The following is a 23,068-nucleotide window of genomic DNA, read 5'->3' on the forward strand; positions in this document are numbered from 1 at the left end:
CCCAGCTAGAGCAGAAAGCAGGGTGGCTAGCCATGGGGACTGATTGAACCAAGACTCAAACCAGCCTTGTTGTTGTTCTCGTTCACGCTTCCGTTTGGCCAGGCCTTCTCTAACTTTAGCCATGGACTCTCGGACTACTCCGGTGTGGTCAGCATAAAAACAACATTCTTCTCTTAAGGCTGCACATAAACCTCCTTGTTGGAGGAAGACTAGATCTAGCCCCGTTCGGTTCTGTAGGACCACTTCAGAAAGGGAGGTCAGAGATTTTTTGAGGTGCGAGATTGAGTCCTCAAGTCTGGCTATATCCTCATCAATGGCTGCCCTTAGGCTATTGAACCCCCGGTGCTGGATGGCTAGTGATGAGATCCCTGTTCCTGCCCCTATGGTACCGAGGCCAAATAAGGTGGCCAAGGTTATGGCCGTAAAGGGTTCCCGTTTTGTTCTTATTGACTCTCTTGCTTCCGTCCCTTCTGTCCACAGATCATATACAACATTTTCTCGGTGGTAAATAACCCTTGGAAATATTAATACCATGATACAATATTCAGGTGACAAATTAAAAACATCTCTGCTAACACATGGGGTGAGCCCTGTCTTAGAACAAATCCACCAACTGTCAGGAGCTGGAATTATCCATTTAGATTCATCTATAGAGTAATTAGTCAGGGCACAGAGCTGGATATGGCTAGAGGGGACCTTTCTTACACAAGTCCCACTGCCAGTGACCGCTTGCAGTGTGAGGCCGGGGCCCTTTCGATTCCACTTGCAAGCTGCTGACGACTCTTCTCCTGACTGTGAAAAAGGGGCAGCTAGACCTATGGCTTCGTAGAAGGGGGGGTTTATATCATAACATAGCCAGCAGGCCCTTGTTGCCTCAGGGTCCTATCGGTTTAAGGCCTCATACGCTGCTGTTAGCAATTTCCATAGGGAGTCTATACCTTCTGGGTTCTGATTTTTTTTTGGACAGCTTGTGCTTTTACTCCTGGGTTAAGGACGGGGGTCCTGCTGGAGGGAGTAGTGGGGATCTGCCTGGAGATAGGCTCTTCTCTTTTTTTTTCTTTTTCTTTTTTTTTTTTTTTTCCCTAATACCTGATTTGGCCCCACCGGTTGTACAAGAGGGGAGACTTTTAATTTTATTTGAATGGCAGTCCCAAAGAGGGGATATTGATATAAGTAGAGTCCCCAAGTGAGTCCTGAGACCCACCGCCTGTCCTTTTTCCCCTCCTCTGTAAATCTTACATGAATAAGGTTACAGTTTTCATCATACCTGGTGCGGGTACATGGTCGGACATAGGACATTTCAATAAATTGGGGTTTTACTTCCCACTTTCATTCCCCATCAATGGAGGTGACACAACTCCAGGCTGCACAATAGAGGGTTTCAAACCCTCCACATGTGCACCTCATCGCCCCTGTCATAAATCCCGGACATGCATAAAATCCATTTCTACTTATTGATACCCTCCTTTGCAGTTGCCTCCATTTACCTCCTTCCATTTTTTCTAATGGACTAATTTTTTTTAATTAAAATACAAATCTGGCCACCAGGTATTTAATGGGGCAGTTCCTAGGGTTTTGTTGTAGACTTCATGAGTCCCTAAATTAGTAATTTCACATGTCAAATTATAGGGGTTGTGGGGGTTTGGATTTACAGACAGAATTTGCAGAACAGTCAAGAGGAGGGCAAGTACCATAGTTACGGCTCAGTCCGTTGGCGGCGTAGGGTCAATTTTAAAGGATTGTCCTTAGTCCGATCAACAGTCCAGGTTGTCTTTGAAGGTCCGATGAGGTCTGAGAACGGGTCCACTGGTTTGGCGTGGGCGAAATGGATCCAGGTGGCGATTCCGTCTACTTTGATGGCAGTAGGCGTTGTCAGGATGACCTGGAAGGGTCCTTTCCACCTGGGCTCCAGAGTTCCCTGCCGATGACGTTTGACGAGGGCCCAATCCCCTGGCCGGAATTGATGAGGAATAGGCGGGGGTCCAGTCTCATAGAGTTCCTTTAATTTGGGCCATACATCTTTATGGACCCTCTGCAAGGCTTGTAGGGAGAACAAGAATTCAAGACTATTATCGTTCTCAGCTTTGACAAGGTTATCTTTTAGGTTAAGGATGATGGGGGGGTGGTCTACCATGTATTATTTCATAGGGTGTGAGTCCCAGTTTGTATGGGGAATTACGCACCCTGAACAGAGCGTAGGAGAGGACTACCCGATTAGCGCCAGTCTCCATGGTCAATTTGGTTAGGGTCTCCTTTAATGTTCTGTTCATTCTCTCTACCTGTCCTGAGCTTTGGGGTCGGTATGCACAATGTAATTTCCAATCAGCCCCAAGTCTGGAAGCCAGTCCCTGACTTACCTTAGAGACGAATGCAGGTCCATTGTCTGACCCTATCATTACTGGAAAACCATACCTGGGCAGGATTTCTTCTAGGATCTTTTTGGCTACAATCTGCGCCATTTCATTCTTGGTTGGAAAGGCTTCAGTCCATCCTGAAAAGGTATCTACAAAAACTAGCAAATACTTATATCCATATTTTCCTGGTTTTACCTCAGTGAAATCTACTTCCCAATAGGTCCCCGGTCTGCTCCCTCTTTGTCTTACTCTTGTTGTCTGAGGATTGCTATTCGAATTGTTGAGTTGGCACACTGTACATTTAGTGACTACTTGATCGACCTTATCAGAGACATTTGATTTTTAGTCCAGTCTGTCTCAGTAAGTCCAACATTCGCCGGGAACCTAAGTGGGTGCTGTGATGGATCCGCTCTAGAACTTGCCATCCTAGTTTATCTGAGAGTATAATGCTGCTTTTGGAGTCTCTCCACCAGCCATCTTTGATTCGGGTCATGGGAAGTTTACTCATCCATTGAATGTCGTTTTCTGAATACTCAGGGCTGGGGGGCAATTCCTGGGGTCTGGGGTCTGGCAGCCGTAGGGTCAGCAATTGCGCTTGGGGGCCGAGCTATGTTTTTTGCAGTCTGATCGGCCAAATTGTTGCCCCGGGAAACTGGGTCGGTTGTCTTCTGGTGTCCTGGGCAATGCACAATCGCTAGCTTTTTGGGTTCCCATAAGGCTGCTAGCAGGGCTAGAATCTCTTCTTTATTTTTGATGTCTTTCCCTTCAGCTGTGAGGAGCCCCCGTTCTCTGTATATCACCCCATGTACATGAGCAGTGGCAAAGGCAAATCGGCTATCAGTGTACACGGTTAGCTTGCGGTCTCTCCCTAATTTTAGGGCCTGGGTTAAGGCTATTAGTTCAGCCTTCTGGGCCGAGGTTCCGGGGGGTAGGGCTTCTGCCCAAATCACCTCGGTGTCTGAAGTTACGGCCGCCCCCGCATACCTTTGTCCTTGGTGAACGAAGCTGCTTCCGTCGGTAAACCAGATGGCGTCCGCATCTGATAATGGTTGGTCCTGCAAGTCCTCCCGGACCCCATAAACTTGAGCCAGTATGTCGACGCAGTCATGAAGTGGGATTCCCATGTCTGGGTCTGACAGCAGTGATGCTGGGTTTAGGGCCGTTGGGGGGGTGAAGATGATCCTGAGGGGGTTCAACAGCAGTCCCTGGTAATGAGTGAGTTGGGCATTGCTCAGCCATCGGTCAGGCGGCTGCTTGAGGATGCCCTCGATGGCATGCAGGGTGGTGACTTGTAGCTCTTGGCCCACGGTCAGCTTATCAGCGTCCTTTACCATTAGGACAGTGGCTGCAATCATCCAGAGACAGGGTGGCCATCCGGCGGCCACTGGATCTAGCTTTTTAGACAGATAGGCTACTGGCCTGTGCCAAGGGCCCAAATGCTGGGTTAGCACCACCTTGGCTCTGCCCCGGTTTTCATCTACATATAGGTGGAAAGGTTTGGAGACATCGGGGAGTCCCAGGGCAGGTGCTGATAGCAGAGCAGTTTTAATTTGTTGGAAGGCCTGTTCGGCTTCTTCCGTCCAACTAAAGGGCTGTTGATCTTTTGTTGCCTGGTATAAAGGTTTTGCTAATTCAGCAAACCCTGGTATCCATAGTCTGCAGAACCCAGCCGACCCTAGGAATTCCTTCACCTGTCGTGGTGTCTGCGGTCTGGGAATACGAAGGACAGTCTCTTTCCGGGCATCCGTTAGCCAGCGTTGCCCCCCTCTCAGTAAGTAACCCAGGTAAGTTACCTCTGACTTGCAGATCTGAGCCTTCTTTGCTGAGGCGTGGTAGCCTAAGGTTCCCAGAGTTCGCAGGAGACCTTCGGTTCCCTGGATGCAGGCTTCGGGTGTCTCGGCAGCTATTAAAAGATCATCAACATACTGTAGGAGAGTTATATTAGGGTGTTGTTGTCTGTACTCACTTAAATCTTCGTGTAGAGCCTCGTTGAACAGGGTCGGAGAGTTCTTGAATCCTTGTGGCAGTCTGGTCCAAGTGAGCTGGCCATTTATGCCCTTGTCTGGATCTGTCCACTCGAATGCAAATAGCTCTTGACTTTTAGGCACTAGTGGTAGGCTGAAAAAAGCATCTTTTAGATCCAGAACAGTATACCATTGTTTTTCTGGGCTGAGGGCGCTCAGGAGAGTATAGGGGTTAGGAACGGTTGGATGTATGTCCATCACCCGCTTATTGACTTCTCTCAGGTCCTGCACTGGTCTGTATTCCCCGCTGTTGGGTTTGCGCACGGGCAGCAGGGGGGTATTCCATGCTGAGTGGCAGGTGCGTAGGACCCCGAAGTCAAGGAGGCGGCGGATATGCGGTGTGATGCCATTTTTGGCTTCCGCGGGCATAGGGTATTGGCACACGCGGACGGGGTCCGTCTCGGGCTTGACCTCTATAAATAGGGCTGGGCGATGTTTTGCTAACCCCATGCCACCCGATTCTGCCCACGCGTCTGGGAAGCGTTGAAGCCAGGGCTCAATGCCCTGATCCAGAGGAGTGGGTTCCTGATGGAGCCTATATTCATCTTCTAGTTTCACAGTGAGTACAGATATGGGCTGGGTGTGGAAGTCAGTCACTGTGGGTCCCCCCAGTTGGAAATGAATTTGGGCCCCCATTTTGGTAAGAGAATCCCTCCCCAACAGGGGGCAGGGGCTGTCAGGAATGACCAGGAAGGAGTGGGTTACCTTCCCAGTTCCTAAGTCCACAGTCCTCTGAGTTGTCCAGGGGTACTTCTTTATTCCGGTGGCCCCTTGTACCCAGGATGATTTTTCAGATACTTTTCCATGGGGCTTGACCAGAACTGAGTGCTGTGCCCCGGTATCAACTAGGAACTGGACCGGGGTCCCCTCCACTTGCAACGTTACCCTAGGTTCGGGGAGGGGATCTGAACCCCGTCCTCCCTATTCTGTATCTTGGGTAAACAGTATGGGGGCTATTTTAGGCTGCCATTGTACTTGGCTGGGGCGGGGTTGTTTCTTCTTGGGGCATTCTCGTATCCAATGGCCTTTTTCTTTACAATAGGCGCATTGATCTTTATCTAAGTGCCGCCTGGGAGGGCGTGTTGTTTGAGTGCCTTCTGGGGGTGGCTGTGCTTTCTGGACTATAGCGGCCAGGACTTTAGTCATTTTCTCTGTGGCTTTGATCTGTCTCTCTTCTGGGGCGTCCCTGTTGTTGTAGACCCGTTGTGCTATACGGAGCAGATCCTGGATCTGCTTACCTTCTAAATCCTCTAGCCTTTGGAGTTTTTTCTTAATGTCACGAGCTGCTTGATTTACAAAGGACATAACGACAGCAGCCTGGTTCTCAAGGACTTCTGGATCCATGGGGGTAAACTGCCTAAAGGCTTCCATTAATCTCTCTAAGTAAGCAGCTGGACTCTCTGCCTTTCCCTGTACGACCGAATATACCTTAGCCAAATTGGTGGGCTTGCGAGCTGCAGCCCGGAGACCTGCCATCAGAGTCTGGTGATAAATGAGTAGCCTTCCCCTACCTTCTGCCGTATTGTAGTCCCATTCGTCCTGTGGAGGTCTGGTTAGGGGGAAAGCCGCATTAATGAGGTCAGGGTTAGATGTCGGCCGACCGTCGTCTCCAGGAACCAGCTTTCTTGCTTCTAATTGGATCCTCTCTCGCTCCTCTGTAGTGAACAGGATGCGGAGGAGCTGCTGACAGTCGTCCCAGGTGGGCTGGTGGATGAACATGACACTGTCTAAAAGAGCTATTAGGTCTTCAGGGTTATCAGAGAATCGAGCGTTCTGTGTTTTCCAGTTGTAAAGGTCACTGGTGGAAAAGGGCCAATACTGGAGTCGGGGGTTGCCTGTTTCATCTGGGCGTCCTATTTCCCGCAGGGGTAGGGCCACAGTGGAGTCGGGGAGGTGAGGGTTTGGCTCACGCTGGGTGCGCCCGTGGGTTCGGCCGGCTGGCCCCTCGCGGTTGGTTTCGTTTTCAATGGGGCCCGGCGCGGCTGCTGCCTCCCGTCCTCCTGGTTCCGGTGCAGCTGCCGCTTCCCGTCCTCCCGGGTTCCCATAGGGGGGCAACTAGCGGGGCGACTGGTGGAGCGGCTGCTGCGGGCAGAGCCTGGGGTATGAGGGGAGGGGATGATAGGGTGGAGGGTCTAAGGGTAGTAGGTCCTGACTACCGGGCAATATGGGATACAAGGGCGCGGCTGGCGTCCTTGATTTGGGGGGATCTGCAGGCCGCATGGCAAGGACCTTACACGTTCCCAAGGATAGGAAGGGGGCCAACCAAGGGGGTGGATTTTCCACTAAACTCCGCCATACAAGAATGTAGGGGATCTGATCCCTTGCGACCCGGTAGAAAAATCTTTGATTTCACCTTAGCAATTATAGGGAGGCAGAAAGTTCCTTCGGTTGGCCATCCAACGCCGAAGGTTGGCCATTCGGAGCGGCAGAGGGTTATTAATTTTCCCCGCCGGATGTCTAAACTCAAATTCTGTCCTCTGGTTCTAACATCCCTGAAGTTAGCAATGAGGAGAGAAAGAGGAGTGCTTTGAGATTGGCCCATCTGTATCCTGGAGGTGGAGGAAAGGATTAAAAGGAGAAACAGTAAAGTTATGAGGATTTCTGGCTGGGCCAGGCCAGGTCACCTGTGAAAGAGAAGGAGTTTAACACTTAAAGGTTATAGAATAGAGAACACAACACTTAGATCGCTAGCGCGTTTCGGGTGTCTGCCACCCGAACAGAAAAATTCCAATGGGCCCAAAAAGGTGCCCCAGACGGGTGCCAGTGGACGTCTCCTACTGGACCCGACCGACTGCCCTATAGCGTGTCCGCCAGGGCTGTGTCAGTCACCGATACAGATCCCGCGTGGGAGAGCCAGAAACGAACAAACAGAAACAGACAGAGCCGGCTCACTTACCGATCGGTCTCAGGGACGACCCGTTGACTTGGGGTCTGGTGGGTTTGGGAGGATCCCGGACGAGCCCCCAAATGGTATGCCCCGATTCGAGAGACCCCCCCGAAAACAATCCACCAGAGTCCAGAGTCAAAGCCAAGCGGCAAGGGTCGTTTATTGCAGGTTCGAACCCGGTCCTCCACCCACTCGTTGCCAGTGAGGCTAAGAGGCCCCGAGCGAGGATCTTACAGCTTCTTTTATAGACAGGCACAAACAAGTTAGGGATTTTTTTGCAGTTACAGAGCTGTTATTGGTTGACATTTAAATTTCTACACTCAGCAGAACTTGATTGGTTCCCGCCTTTTTTTCAAACCACTCAACAGAACTTGATTGGTTCCCGCCTTTAGGTCAGACCACAACTGGGCACACCCTGGCTGGTTCCGGGAATGGGGGTTGGGGGGCGGAAGGTCTTTTCTTTGCTGTTGTGAGTACACCTGGTAATTTTTCTCTTAGTCTCTCAGTCATAAGAGCAAGGGCCCTTCCACAAGGATGGTCAGCCCAAAGAGCAGAATTGGGGACCCTAATAAGAGCACTAGAACTTACTAATGACAAATGGGCCAACATATGCACTGACTCATGCTATGTCTTCACTACTCTACATGTACATGGGGATTATACAAGGTGAGAGGACTTTTGACCAGAGGAGGAAAAGAAATAAAAAATTGGGAAGAAATCCTAAAACTATTAAGGGCAGTCTGGGAACCAAGGGAAGTAGCAGTCACCCACTGCAAGGGACACCAAAGAGGAAAAGACTCAGTGTCAGAAAGTAGCCAATGGGCTGATGTCACAGCTAAACAAGCAGCGGAAAAACAAACAACACCCTCAAAAATTATGCTTGCTTCAAAACTGCCAACTTCCCCAAGGTACACAATCCAATAAACAAATGGGCACAACAGGCAAAAGAAAGACGGTAGGTATTTCCAGACCAAAGAATCTATATACAGGAACAGCTAGCCCACCAGGTTATTCTCCAACAGCATGAGCTCACCCATCTAGGAAAAACCACCCTTAAAACCTTATTGAGCCATTACTATGTATTTGCTTAACTCCTGTCCCTTTGTGCCTCAGTCTCTCAAGACTACCTCCTCTGTGCTCAAAATAATGCCAAACAAGGCCCCACTGCGCCCATGGGAATCCAATTCTGGGTACAGACACCCTTCAAAGATTTGAAGGTGGACTTTACTGAAATAAGACCCAGTGGAGGATACAAATTTCTTTTGTTATTCATCTGTAAGTTTTCAGGTTGGGTTGAGGCTTACCCCACATGCACTGAAAAGGCAAGAGAAGTAACCAAGACCTTGTTAAGGGATGTAGACATAGAATGCCATTAACCATAGGCTCAGACAATGGCCCAGCTTTTGTTGTCAAGGTGGTACAACAAATAGTCAAAACCCTAGGTATCCAATGGAACTTACACTCAGCCTACTGGACCCAGAGTTCAGGGAAAGTGGAATCTATGAACCGGACCCTAAATCAGCCATGGCAAAACTATGTCAGGAAAGTTGCCCTGGCCAGATATACTACCCCTACTTCTTCTCCAAATATGCTGTACACCCTGGGCAAAAATAGGATTTGAGATCCTATATGGAAGACCCCCTCCACTAGTCAAATACAAGGGGGGACCTGACAGAACTAGGGAATTTAGAAATAAAAAACAAATACAAGGATTAGGAAAAACTGAACTTGAGATACATAGGTGGGTGAAGGACAGGGTATCTATTTTCCTATGGATAACTGTACACCCCCACAATCTTGGGGATCAGGTTTGGATTAAAGAGTGGAAAGGGAATCACTCAAACCTACCTGGAAGGGACCCTATTTAGTTGTGTTAACCATGACCACAGCCCTCAAGGTTGCAGGACTAACCACCTGGATCCACCATTCTCCAGTAAAGGCAGCCCACCTGTCACTTGACAACCACTTGGAATGGAAAGTGACTGCTAACCAGAATAATCCTTTACAGATCATCCCTAAGAAGATAACAGAAGATAAGCAGCCTGCAGCCAACACCTGAGAACTCTTTGCAACCAGAAGCTTGAGAAAGTCACCAAGCAACTTAAATGAACTATAACAAATTATTCTCTCTAAATTTTCATTGTCATCCCCTACCTATTTCTCTTTCCATATTTGTTGCTATACTCTTTGCTGTAAGGTTGACCCAAGTTACTCCTACAGATTGGTGCCTCAGTCACAAACTCTTATTAGCCTTCCTCTACTTAATTAGTGTTTTAGGATGCCTAATTCTCCTTAGATGTATATGATCTGAGTTATGATTGCTGTCCCTGACTTGGAATAAGAAATTGTCAGTAACCTACCCTAACAAAATGAAATTTCTCTTACTGTTAATGCTGAGTCCTCTCATAAGAAGCAAAGTCCCTCCTCAATGTAATGATGACTGTTTCAGGACCTATCACTTGAGATCCTCCCTTTCCCCTGCCTTGAATGGCCTAAAACAACTCCTAGGACAGGAAACTACACACAAGGCCTTCACCACATATACATACCAACATGAAAAATGTTATCAATCCTCCTCGCACTGTTCCCATGACAGAAAAACTTATTGCCAAGTAAGTATTAAAGCAAGACATTTTGGCAGGGAACATCATGTCATGGAACCCCAGACAAACATGCCTGCTGGACACAACAAACCCACTTTAGATTGTCTGATGGAAGGGGAGTCCAAGACCAGGCCCATAAGGAGGTAACCAACAGGAGGCACAAAATTCTATGAAGCAGACTTCTGAAGTCTGCTCAGGAGATTTAAACTTCCAACGGGTCTTATGACTTTAACTCCTACTTATACCAGATTCTAAATTCAACCCATAACCTCCTCAACTTCTCTAACATTCAGTTAGCCAAGGACTGTTGGCTTTGTCTGTCTCTAACCCCCTTACATTATGAGGCTACCCCAGTTTCAGATAATATAACCAATATGGCTATCACCTGCAACATATCAAGAGATAACATAAATGTCACAATAGGCCCCATGGTTACTGATATAAAATGAATAGGGTGGGCCTCCTTATGTTTTAAGGACCAACAGGGAACAACCCCCATAGGTAACTAACAACCAACGCAACCAGACTGAGATATACAATCAAACAGGTAAAAACCAAGAGTCACCATGGTGCCTTCCCCCTGCAGGACTATTCTTTGTTTGTGGAACTAATGCTTATTTGTGCCTGTCTGCTAACTGGGTGGGAATTTGCACCTTTGCCTTCTTAACCCCCAAATAAATATTCTCCCCAACAACCAATCTCTTATAGTTCCTTTGGCTGCACATACCCAGTCTAAATGAGCTATCCAAGCTATACCTCTACTAATTGGGTTGGTAATCAGAGTAAGTACTGGAGTTGGGGGAGTAGCCTCATCTATTTCCTTTTACCAAAACTCTCCCAAAATCTGACAGATGACATAGAAGAAGTTGCAAACTCCCTGGTAACCCTACAAGACCAGGTAGCCTCCTTAGCAGCAGTAGTATTACAAAATAGAAGAGGGTTAGACCTGTTAACTGCTGAGAAGGGGGGAATATGTCTCTTACTAAATGTGGAATGCTGCTTCTATGTTAACCCATTAGGGATAGAGATATGGCCCAACTATTAAAGGAACAGATCATCAAACGAGGCAAGAATTAGCAGACTCATGGAACTCTTGGAGCAACATATGGAATTGGACATCCTGGCTCCTCTCTTTAGCTGATCCTCTCCTAATGCTTTTCATAGTCCTACTGTTTGGTCCTTGCATTCTTAATATGCTAACCAGATTTGATTCTTCTTGCCTAGAAGCTATATAACTCCAAATGATGCTTCAGTAGGACCATTCTAGCTGTCACTACTCTCTTTTGGATGGCGAAGAACCCTAGCTGTCACATTACTCCCTTCAACGTCCCTGTCAGCAGGAAGAAGCCAGAATGGTCTCTGTCCCCCTCCCACCTCCTGTGGCAGCAAAGGGTTCCCTGGCCCCCAAAACTGATTTTCTCTAAGTCTGCTAGAGCAGCTTGAAAATCAAGAGCAGGTAATGAGAAGGAAAATTGATAAAAAGCAGATAAAAAGGGGCAGCCAGATGTCGGAAGCCAGATACTCCCCTTGCATGCTTTTGGCTTCTGCAATCTTGCTCACCTCTTGTATCAGCCTGCAGCCAGGAACCAGAAGGTTGACTCTACTAGCCCTGCCCATCCAGAGAGCACATATGTATAAAAGATCAGTACAACCCGAGCCGGATGCTCAGCCTTTGGAGGTGACTTTGTTAGGCTGATACCAGTACGAAATAAACAGTCTTTTCTGATTCCTCGAGTGTGTGTCCTTATCCCTTCCTGGGTGCTGTAACAATAGCTCAGCCAGGACCACCCCAGAAGCAGCTAAGAGTCCAGGCCTTACTCACTCACTGCCCTCACCTCAATGACTGGCAACATTTTGCTCAAATAACTCTCTGAAATCAGGGTTGAGTAGTAAGAAGAATAACTTGTGTTCCACTATGTCTTTTCAAATTATTTTCTATGTCATTTCCTTACTCCATTTCTAGTGCAGTTCCATGTGGTGGAGACACAGGGCAGCTACAAACAATTTCACAGAAAGAAAATTGAGGTCTGACTGTAGGCAGCTGGCCTGGGTCACAAACTTCTGGAGCAGAGATGTGGCTGGACTTTGTTTCTGGTTAAAAACTTTCTTCATTCCATCCCATGGTCTCCCTAGAATGCTGGCCATTACTTTATTGTCTTCAAAAGAACAGTAGAACCCCTAAGGTTCCCAGGTATTTAAATGTAAACTAGAACATCTGACAAGAGAATAAGAATCAAACCCTCTCTCAAAGAAATCCAGATAGCAGTTCCCTTACCTCCACCTTCTAGCTTCACACTTAATTCTATGGGTAATGTTGCTGATTAGCCAGCTTTCAATTAACTTTCAAAAGGAAAATGTTTCAACAGCATTTGTAGGAGTGAGTGGGAGGGAGGGCTAAGCTGGAGACTGGGGGGTGAGTTCAAGAAGAACTGATATTTGTGCTCACTATTCATCTTATTTTGTCTCAACACATTTAATGCATCTGTATTCACTCTTCCTGGGATGCTTGAATAGATTCTAACAACTGATATAACAAATAGGTCAAATGTGTGTACATATTTCCTGTAAGGGTATAGGTAGTTTCGTTTAATTTATAATCATTTTTATTTCGTTGAAAGACTCAATGTCATAAGGTACTATTAACTTAAGTACTCTATGGTATAGATTCACTTTATTGGAAATAATGGAGAGAGACAGTCTCTCACAGATCACTATGGAGGACCCTTTATACTGGAATGACAGTTAGGCAAGGTGTCATGAAATGACACCATATAATGGGCCGTGATCTTGACATAATTATGTTTTATGGATTTTAAAGAGCTCTCCTTCCCTGGAGCCCACCATTAGCAGCTTTCTCAAGTACTTGGCTACATCAGAAGACAATGATTCACTATTGGTTTCTGTAAAACACAGAAAGATAGGCCAGCCAGAGCCCTCTGGCAATGGAGTGAAAAGGAATGACAGAGAGGCCACTGGCTCAGACTCCAAGTCATATATCTCCACCACTGACATTGGTCAGATTTTATAACTCCTCTGAGATTATTCACTTACAAACTAGGGAAAAATGAAAGTATCAACCTCTTTAAGTTGTATGAGGATTAAATAAGAAAATGGACACAGCACATAAGAAGTATTCAGCAAATGTTAAACATTACCATTCTCATTATTTATTCTCCATATTTTAGCCTGCAAATCTCAGCATACATACTTGACAAGTTAAAAAAAAAAAAAGGAAATTTACATTTTTCCCTAGGGGTAAAACAATGATTAACATGTTTCTCATCTTACAAAATTTTACAAAAAGTGAATATATTTCTAAATATTTGTACAATAGATATTTTTTTATTCAATGAGACAAATGAGCAAGATATCCACAAATATTGCATGCCAACTGCTCATCAACTATCTCTACAGTTTATGATTTTGCTTCACTCTTTCCATCTTCTGTTTGTGTAATGTGATTCACACTCAGAGCCAGGCGTACCCCTGGCTTTTCTGCAGGTTTATATTTGGGCTGGATATCTTCCATTGGCTCCTCCAATAAAAGTTATGCCTTTTTTAGACATCCACTCACCATCCTCTCCACTCAGCTCTCTGATGAAGGATTGCAGGTTCTCACACCCTCTGCTTATCAGCAACATAGCAAGGAAGGAGACTGAGGTCAGGTATTGAAAGGGCGGGCCTATGCCGGCCAACTCCATCTTGTTCTGTGTTCTTCACCTAGACCACACCTCCTCCCCTTGAGTAACCTCCCGCTCAACCCGTTCAAACTTCCTGATCAAAACACGCCCAGCGACCTGCGTAACAGGACTCTGACCCTTCCCCGGTAATCAGCTGAGGCCACAGCCATTACCTCACCAACTGCCCCTAGACCCCTATAAAACCTTTGTGCTTTTGAAACTCTCTCTCTCTCCCCGGTATCTCACCGCTGCGTCGGTGCAGGTAGGGGATTGAGCTCGAGCTAGCTCGAATAAAGGCTCTTTTGCTTTTGCATCGGACTTGGCTCCCTGGTGGTCTTTGGGGATCACGAATTCTGGGCATAACAATATAAACCCCATGTCTCCATCACTTAGGCTGGATATTCCTCAGTAGAGGTACCACTCATCTCAAGCATAGCTACTCTATAGAATTTCTCCTTCCATCTTCCTGTTAATTTCTCCCTTCTTTTCTCCTTTAGGATCTAAAGGTAAGAGCTTCCTGTGGATCTGGCCCCATTACTCTACACCCTATCCACACTTTTAAGTGGTCTCTTCTTGAATTATCTAATTACCTGTTTACTAACTGATACATTTTGCTTTGTCATGTGTCAACAAATTTCTAGTCCTATAATCATGATGCTTTGTTCTTCCCTTTCCATTTAATATGACCTCCTTTGTATTGATTAGCATTCTTATAGGTGAAAATGACAAAAATCCAATTTAAACTCTTCTAATTACGTTAATAATAATTAAGAAAATACATTCTTTAGACAAAAATCCAGGAGCTCAAACAACATGTCAAGGATTATTTCTCTCTCCATTTCTTATTGCTTTCTTTCCTCACTAATGGATTCTCCTAAAGCAAGTTTACCCATATGGTATCAAAGATGACCACCAATAGCTATGGACTTAACACCATGGTAACAAGACTAATTTTAGTTTTTTGGTTTTTTTTTAAAGTTCTTCCTACCCAGAGAATTCAGCAAAAGACATGGGAACGTCCTGATTGGCTTATCTTGGGTCACATTGAGAGACTAAGAGAAAAATTACCAGGTGTACTCACAACAGCAAAGAAAAGACCTTCCGCCCCCCAACCCCCATTCCCGGAACCAGCCAGGGTGTGCCCAGTTGTGGTCTGACCTAAAGGCGGGAACCAATCAAGTTCTGTTGAGTGGTTTGAAAAAAAGGCGGGAACCAATCAAGTTCTGCTGAGTGTAGAAATTTAAATGTCAACCAATAACAGCTCTGTAACTGCAAAAAAATCCCTAACTTGTTTGTGCCTGTCTATAAAAGAAGCTGTAAGATCCTCGCTCGGGGCCTCTTAGCCTCACTGGCAACGAGTGGGTGGAGGACCGGGTTCGAACCTGCAATAAACGACCCTTGCCGCTTGGCTTTGACTCTGGACTCTGGTGGATTGTTTTCGGGGGGGTCTCTCGAATCGGGGCATACCATTTGGGGGCTCGTCCGGGATCCTCCCAAACCCACCAGACCCCAAGTCAACGGGTCGTCCCTGAGACCGATCGGTAAGTGAGCCGGCTCTGTCTGTTTCTGTTTGTTCGTTTCTGGCTCTCCCACGCGGGATCTGTATCGGTGACTGACACAGCCCTGGCGGACACGCTATAGGGCAGTCGGTCGGGTCCAGTAGGAGACGTCCACTGGCACCCGTCTGGGGCACCTTTTTGGGCCCATTGGAATTTTTCTGTTCGGGTGGCAGACACCCGAAACGCGCTAGCGATCTAAGTGTTGTGTTCTCTATTCTATAACCTTTAAGTGTTAAACTCCTTCTCTTTCACAGGTGACCTGGCCTGGCCCAGCCAGAAATCCTCATAACTTTACTGTTTCTCCTTTTAATCCTTTCCTCCACCTCCAGGATACAGATGGGCCAATCTCAAAGCACTCCTCTTTCTCTCCTCATTGCTAACTTCAGGGATGTTAGAACCAGAGGACAGAATTTGAGTTTAGACATCCGGCGGGGAAAATTAATAACCCTCTGCCGCTCCGAATGGCCAACCTTCGGCGTTGGATGGCCAACCGAAGGAACTTTCTGCCTCCCTATAATTGCTAAGGTGAAATCAAAGATTTTTCTACCGGGTCGCAAGGGATCAGATCCCCTACATTCTTGTATGGCGGAGTTTAGTGGAAAATCCACCCCCTTGGTTGGCCCCCTTCCTATCCTTGGGAACGTGTAAGGTCCTTGCCATGCGGCCTGCAGATCCCCCCAAATCAAGGACGCCAGCCGCGCCCTTGTATCCCATATTGCCCGGTAGTCAGGACCTACTACCCTTAGACCCTCCACCCTATCATCCCCTCCCCTCATACCCCAGGCTCTGCCCGCAGCAGCCGCTCCACCAGTCGCCCCGCTAGTTGCCCCCCTATGGGAACCCGGGAGGACGGGAAGCGGCAGCTGCACCGGAACCAGGAGGACGGGAGGCAGCAGCCGCGCCGGGCCCCATTGAAAACGAAACCAACCGCGAGGGGCCAGCCGGCCGAACCCACGGGCGCACCCAGCGTGAGCCAAACCCTCGCCTCCCCGACTCCACTGTGGCCCTACCCCTGCGGGAAATAGGACGCCCAGATGAAACAGGCAACCCCCGACTCCAGTATTGGCCCTTTTCCACCAGTGACCTTTACAACTGGAAAACACAGAACGCTCGATTCTCTGATAACCCTGAAGACCTAATAGCTCTTTTAGACAGTGTCATGTTCATCCACCAGCCCACCTGGGACGACTGTCAGCAGCTCCTCCGCATCCTGTTCACTACAGAGGAGCGAGAGAGGATCCAATTAGAAGCAAGAAAGCTGGTTCCTGGAGACGACGGTCGGACCGACATCTAACCCTGACCTCATTAATGCGGCTTTCCCCCTAACCAGACCTCCACAGGACGAATGGGACTACAATACGGCAGAAGGTAGGGGAAGGCTACTCATTTATCACCAGACTCTGATGGCAGGTCTCCGGGCTGCAGCTCGCAAGCCCACCAATTTGGCTAAGGTATATTCGGTCGTACAGGGAAAGGCAGAGAGTCCAGCTGCTTACTTAGAGAGATTAATGGAAGCCTTTAGGCAGTTTACCCCCATGGATCCAGAAGTCCTTGAGAACCAGGCTGCTGTCGTTATGTCCTTTGTAAATCAAGCAGCTCGTGACATTAAGAAAAAACTCCAAAGGCTAGAGGATTTAGAAGGTAAGCAGATCCAGGATCTGCTCCGTATAGCACAACGGGTCTACAACAACAGGGACGCCCCAGAAGAGAGACAGATCAAAGCCACAGAGAAAATGACTAAAGTCCTGGCCGCTATAGTCCAGAAAGCACAGCCACCCCCAGAAGGCACTCAAACAACACGCCCTCCCAGGCGGCACTTAGATAAAGATCAATGCGCCTATTGTAAAGAAAAAGGCCATTGGATACGAGAATGCCCCAAGAAGAAACAACCCCGCCCCAGCCAAGTACAATGGCAGCCTAAAATAGCCCCCATACTGTTTACCCAAGATACAGAATAGGGAGGACGGGGTTCAGATCCCCTCCCCGAACCTAGGGTAACGTTGCAAGTGGAGGGGACCCCGGTCCAGTTCCTAGTTGATACCGGGGCACAGCACTCAGTTCTGGTCAAGCCCCATGGAAAAGTATCTGAAAAATCATCCTGGGTACAAGGGGCCACCGGAATAAAGAAGTACCCCTGGACAACTCAGAGGACTGTGGACTTAGGAACTGGGAAGGTAACCCACTCCTTCCTGGTCATTCCTGACAGCCCCTGCCCCCTGTTGGGGAGGGATTCTCTTACCAAAATGGGGGCCCAAATTCATTTCCAACTGGGGGGACCCACAGTGACTGACTTCCACACCCAGCCCATATCTGTACTCACTGTGAAACTAGAAGATGAATATAGGCTCCATCAGGAACCCACTCCTCTGGATCAGGGCATTGAGCCCTGGCTTCAACGCTTCCCAGACGCGTGGGCAGAATCGGGTGGCATGGGGTTAGCAAAACATCGCCCAGCCCTATTTATAGAGGTCAAGCCCGAGACGGACCCCGTCCGCGTGTGCCAATACCCTATGCCCGCGGAAGCCAAAAATGGCATCACACCGCATATCCGCCGCCTCCTTGACTTCGGGGTCCTACGCACCTGCCACTCAGCATGGAATACCCCCCTGCTGCCCGTGCGCAAACCCAACAGCGGGGAATACAGACCAGTGCAGGACCTGAGAGAAGTCAATAAGCGGGTGATGGACATACATCCAACCGTTCCTAACCCCTATACTCTCCTGAGCGCCCTCAGCCCAGAAAAACAATGGTATACTGTTCTGGATCTAAAAGATGCTTTTTTCAGCCTACCACTAGTGCCTAAAAGTCAAGAGCTATTTGCATTCGAGTGGACAGATCCAGACAAGGGCATAAATGGCCAGCTCACTTGGACCAGACTGCCACAAGGATTCAAGAACTCTCCGACCCTGTTCAACGAGGCTCTACACGAAGATTTAAGTGAGTACAGACAACAACACCCTAATATAACTCTCCTACAGTATGTTGATGATCTTTTAATAGCTGCCGAGACACCCGAAGCCTGCATCCAGGGAACCGAAGGTCTCCTGCGAACTCTGGGAACCTTAGGCTACCACGCCTCAGCAAAGAAGGCTCAGATCTGCAAGTCAGAGGTAACTTACCTGGGTTACTTACTGAGAGGGGGGCAACGCTGGCTAACGGATGCCCGGAAAGAGACTGTCCTTCGTATTCCCAGACCGCAGACACCACGACAGGTGAAGGAATTCCTAGGGTCGGCTGGGTTCTGCAGACTATGGATACCAGGGTTTGCTGAATTAGCAAAACCTTTATACCAGGCAACAAAAGATCAACAGCCCTTTAGTTGGACGGAAGAAGCCGAACAGGCCTTCCAACAAATTAAAACTGCTCTGCTATCAGCACCTGCCCTGGGACTCCCCGATGTCTCCAAACCTTTCCACCTATATGTAGATGAAAACCGGGGCAGAGCCAAGGTGGTGCTAACCCAGCATTTGGGCCCTTGGCACAGGCCAGTAGCCTATCTGTCTAAAAAGCTAGATCCAGTGGCCGCCGGATGGCCACCCTGTCTCTGGATGATTGCAGCCACTGTCCTAATGGTAAAGGACGCTGATAAGCTGACTGTGGGCCAAGAGCTACAAGTCACCACCCTGCATGCCATCGAGGGCATCCTCAAGCAGCCGCCTGACCGATGGCTGAGCAATGCCCAACTCACTCATTACCAGGGACTGCTGTTGAACCCCCTCAGGATCATCTTCACCCCCCCAATGGCCCTAAACCCAGCATCACTGCTGTCAGACCCAGACATGGGAATCCCACTTCATGACTGCGTCGACATACTGGCTCAAGTTTATGGGGTCCGGGAGGACTTGCAGGACCAACCATTATCAGATGCGGACGCCATCTGGTTTACCGACGGAAGCAGCTTCGTTCACCAAGGACAAAGGTATGCGGGGGCGGCCGTAACTTCAGACACCGAGGTGATTTGGGCAGAAGCCCTACCCCCCGGAACCTCGGCCCAGAAGGCTGAACTAATAGCCTTAACCCAGGCCCTAAAATTAGGGAGAGACCGCAAGCTAACCGTGTACACTGATAGCCGATTTGCCTTTGCCACTGCTCATGTACATGGGGTGATATACAGAGAACGGGGGCTCCTCACAGCTGAAGGGAAAGACATCAAAAATAAAGAAGAGATTCTAGCCCTGCTAGCAGCCTTATGGGAACCCAAAAAGCTAGCGATTGTGCATTGCCCAGGACACCAGAAGACAACCGACCCAGTTTCCCGGGGCAACAATTTGGCCGATCAGACTGCAAAAAACATAGCTCGGCCCCCAAGCGCAATTGCTGACCCTACGGCTGCCAGACCCCAGACCCCAGGAATTGCCCCCCAGCCCTGAGTATTCAGAAAACGACATTCAATGGATGAGTAAACTTCCCATGACCCGAATCAAAGATGGCTGGTGGAGAGACTCCAAAAGCAGCATTATACTCTCAGATAAACTAGGATGGCAAGTTCTAGAGCGGATCCATCACAGCACCCACTTAGGTTCCCGGCGAATGTTGGACTTACTGAGACAGACTGGACTAAAAATCAAATGTCTCTGATAAGGTCGATCAAGTAGTCACTAAATGTACAGTGTGCCAACTCAACAATTCGAATAGCAATCCTCAGACAACAAGAGTAAGACAAAGAGGGAGCAGACCGGGGACCTATTGGGAAGTAGATTTCACTGAGGTAAAACCAGGAAAATATGGATATAAGTATTTGCTAGTTTTTGTAGATACCTTTTCAGGATGGACTGAAGCCTTTCCAACCAAGAATGAAATGGCGCAGATTGTAGCCAAAAAGATCCTAGAAGAAATCCTGCCCAGGTATGGTTTTCCAGTAATGATAGGGTCAGACAATGGACCTGCATTCGTCTCTAAGGTAAGTCAGGGACTGGCTTCCAGACTTGGGGCTGATTGGAAATTACATTGTGCATACCGACCCCAAAGCTCAGGACAGGTAGAGAGAATGAACAGAACATTAAAGGAGACCCTAACCAAATTGACCATGGAGACTGGCGCTAATCGGGTAGTCCTCTCCTACGCTCTGTTCAGGGTGCGTAATTCCCCATACAAACTGGGACTCACACCCTATGAAATAATACATGGTAGACCACCCCCCCATCATCCTTAACCTAAAAGATAACCTTGTCAAAGCTGAGAACGATAATAGTCTTGAATTCTTGTTCTCCCTACAAGCCTTGCAGAGGGTCCATAAAGATGTATGGCCCAAATTAAAGGAACTCTATGAGACTGGACCCCCGCCTATTCCTCATCAATTCCGGCCAGGGGATTGGGCCCTCGTCAAACGTCATCGGCAGGGAACTCTGGAGCCCAGGTGGAAAGGACCCTTCCAGGTCATCCTGACAACGCCTACTGCCATCAAAGTAGACGGAATCGCCACCTGGATCCATTTCGCCCACGCCAAACCAGTGGACCCGTTCTCAGACCTCATCGGACCTTCAAAGACAACCTGGACTGTTGATCGGACTAAGGACAATCCTTTAAAATTGACCCTACGCCGCCAACGGACTGAGCCGTAACTATGGTACTTGCCCTCCTCTTGACTGTTCTGCAAATTCTGTCTGTAAATCCAAACCCCCACAACCCCTATAATTTGACATGTGAAATTACTAATTTAGGGACTCATGAAGTCTACAACAAAACCCTAGGAACTGCCCCATTAAATACCTGGTGGCCAGATTTGTATTTTAATTAAAAAAAATTAGTCCATTAGAAAAAATGGAAGGAGGTAAATGGAGGCAACTGCAAAGGAGGGTATCAATAAGTAGAAATGGATTTTATGCATGTCCGGGATTTATGACAGGGGCGATGAGGTGCACATGTGGAGGGTTTGAAACCCTCTATTGTGCAGCCTGGAGTTGTGTCACCTCCATTGATGGGGAATGAAAGTGGGAAGTAAAACCCCAATTTATTGAAATGTCCTATGTCCGACCATGTACCCGCACCAGGTATGATGAAAACTGTAACCTTATTCATGTAAGATTTACAGAGGAGGGGAAAAAGGACAGGCGGTGGGTCTCAGGACTCACTTGGGGACTCTACTTATATCAATATCCCCTCTTTGGGACTGCCATTCAAATAAAATTAAAAGTCTCCCCTCTTGTACAACCGGTGGGGCCAAATCAGGTATTAGGGAAAAAAAAAAAAAAAAGAAAAAGAAAAAAAAAGAGAAGAGCCTATCTCCAGGCAGATCCCCACTACTCCCTCCAGCAGGACCCCCGTCCTTAACCCAGGAGTAAAAGCACAAGCTGTCCAAAAAAAAATCAGAACCCAGAAGGTATAGACTCCCTATGGAAATTGCTAACAGCAGCGTATGAGGCCTTAAACCGATAGGACCCTGAGGCAACAAGGGCCTGCTGGCTATGTTATGATATAAACCCCCCCTTCTACGAAGCCATAGGTCTAGCTGCCCCTTTTTCACAGTCAGGAGAAGAGTCGTCAGCAGCTTGCAAGTGGAATCGAAAGGGCCCCGGCCTCACACTGCAAGCGGTCACTGGCAGTGGGACTTGTGTAAGAAAGGTCCCCTCTAGCCATATCCAGCTCTGTGCCCTGACTAATTACTCTATAGATGAATCTAAATGGATAATTCCAGCTCCTGACAGTTGGTGGATTTGTTCTAAGACAGGGCTCACCCCATGTGTTAGCAGAGATGTTTTTAATTTGTCACCTGAATATTGTATCATGGTATTAATATTTCCAAGGGTTATTTACCACCGAGAAAATGTTGTATATGATCTGTGGACAGAAGGGACGGAAGCAAGAGAGTCAATAAGAACAAAACGGGAACCCTTTACGGCCATAACCTTGGCCACCTTATTTGGCCTCGGTACCATAGGGGCAGGAACAGGGATCTCATCACTAGCCATCCAGCACCGGGGGTTCAATAGCCTAAGGGCAGCCATTGATGAGGATATAGCCAGACTTGAGGACTCAATCTCGCACCTCAAAAAATCTCTGACCTCCCTTTCTGAAGTGGTCCTACAGAACCGAAGGGGGCTAGATCTAGTCTTCCTCCAACAAGGAGGTTTATGTGCAGCCTTAAGAGAAGAATGTTGTTTTTATGCTGACCACACCGGAGTAGTCCGAGAGTCCATGGCTAAAGTTAGAGAAGGCCTGGCCAAACGGAAGCGTGAACGAGAACAACAACAAGGCTGGTTTGAGTCTTGGTTCAATCAGTCCCCATGGCTAGCCACCCTGCTTTCTGCTCTAGCTGGGCCCCTTATACTCCTCCTTCTCCTCACCTTCGGGCCTTATATTATTAATAAACTAGTTGCCTTTATCAAAGACAGAGTTAACACGATCCAACTGATGGTCCTTAGGACCCAATATCAACCCGTCATTACCGAAACATTTGAGTCAGACACATAAGATCCAAGATTGGCTCTTAAGGCACCAAAGAAAGGGGGGAATGAGACACTAAGAGAAAAATTACCAGGTGTACTCACAACTGCAAAGAAAAGACCTTCCCCCCCCACCCCCCACCCCCCCGCCGTTCCGGTAACCAGCCAGGGCGTGCCCAGTTGTGGTCTGACTTAAAGGCGGGAAACAATCAAGTTTGCTGAGTGTTCAAATTTAAATGTCAACCAATAATAGCTCTGTAACCGCAAAAAAATCCCTAACTTGTTTGTGCCTGTCTATAAAAGAAGCTGTAAGATCCTTGCTCGGGGCCTCTTAGTGTCACTGGCAACGAGTGGGCGGAGGACCAGGTTCGAACCTGCAATAAACGACCCTTCCTGCTTGGCTTTGACTCTGGACTCTGGTGGTTTGTTTTTGGGGGGTCTCTCGAATCGGGGCATATCAACATGACCAGTGATGGTACTCTGATTGGCCAGGTGTGAGTCAAGTGGCAAGAGATATAGAAAGCATCTTCTGAACCACAAAGACTGAGAGTAAAGGAGAAGAGGTGGCATTCTAAATAT

The 23,068-nt window shown here is 47.9% G+C and overlaps 1 protein-coding gene across 1 annotated transcript; it reads right to left on the reverse strand.

Annotated features, from left to right (window-relative positions):
- Positions 1-1,642: 1,642 nt before the first annotated feature.
- LOC109251537 (uncharacterized) lies at positions 1,643-7,079 on the reverse strand. Its single transcript, XM_053906064.1, is given in 6 exon segments — positions 1,643-2,107; positions 2,109-2,691; positions 2,693-2,803; positions 2,895-4,257; positions 5,890-6,082; positions 6,732-7,079. Coding segments are annotated over 6 exon segments (2,850 nt in total). The 5' UTR covers positions 6,921-7,079; the 3' UTR covers positions 1,643-1,696.
- Between the last annotated feature and the right edge of the window lie 15,989 nt (positions 7,080-23,068).

This window comes from Panthera pardus, unplaced genomic scaffold, assembly GCF_024362965.1.
Source record: "Panthera pardus isolate Hobbes unplaced genomic scaffold, ASM2436296v1 HiC_scaffold_18, whole genome shotgun sequence".
In the NCBI taxonomy this organism is placed as follows: Eukaryota; Metazoa; Chordata; class Mammalia; order Carnivora; family Felidae; genus Panthera; species Panthera pardus.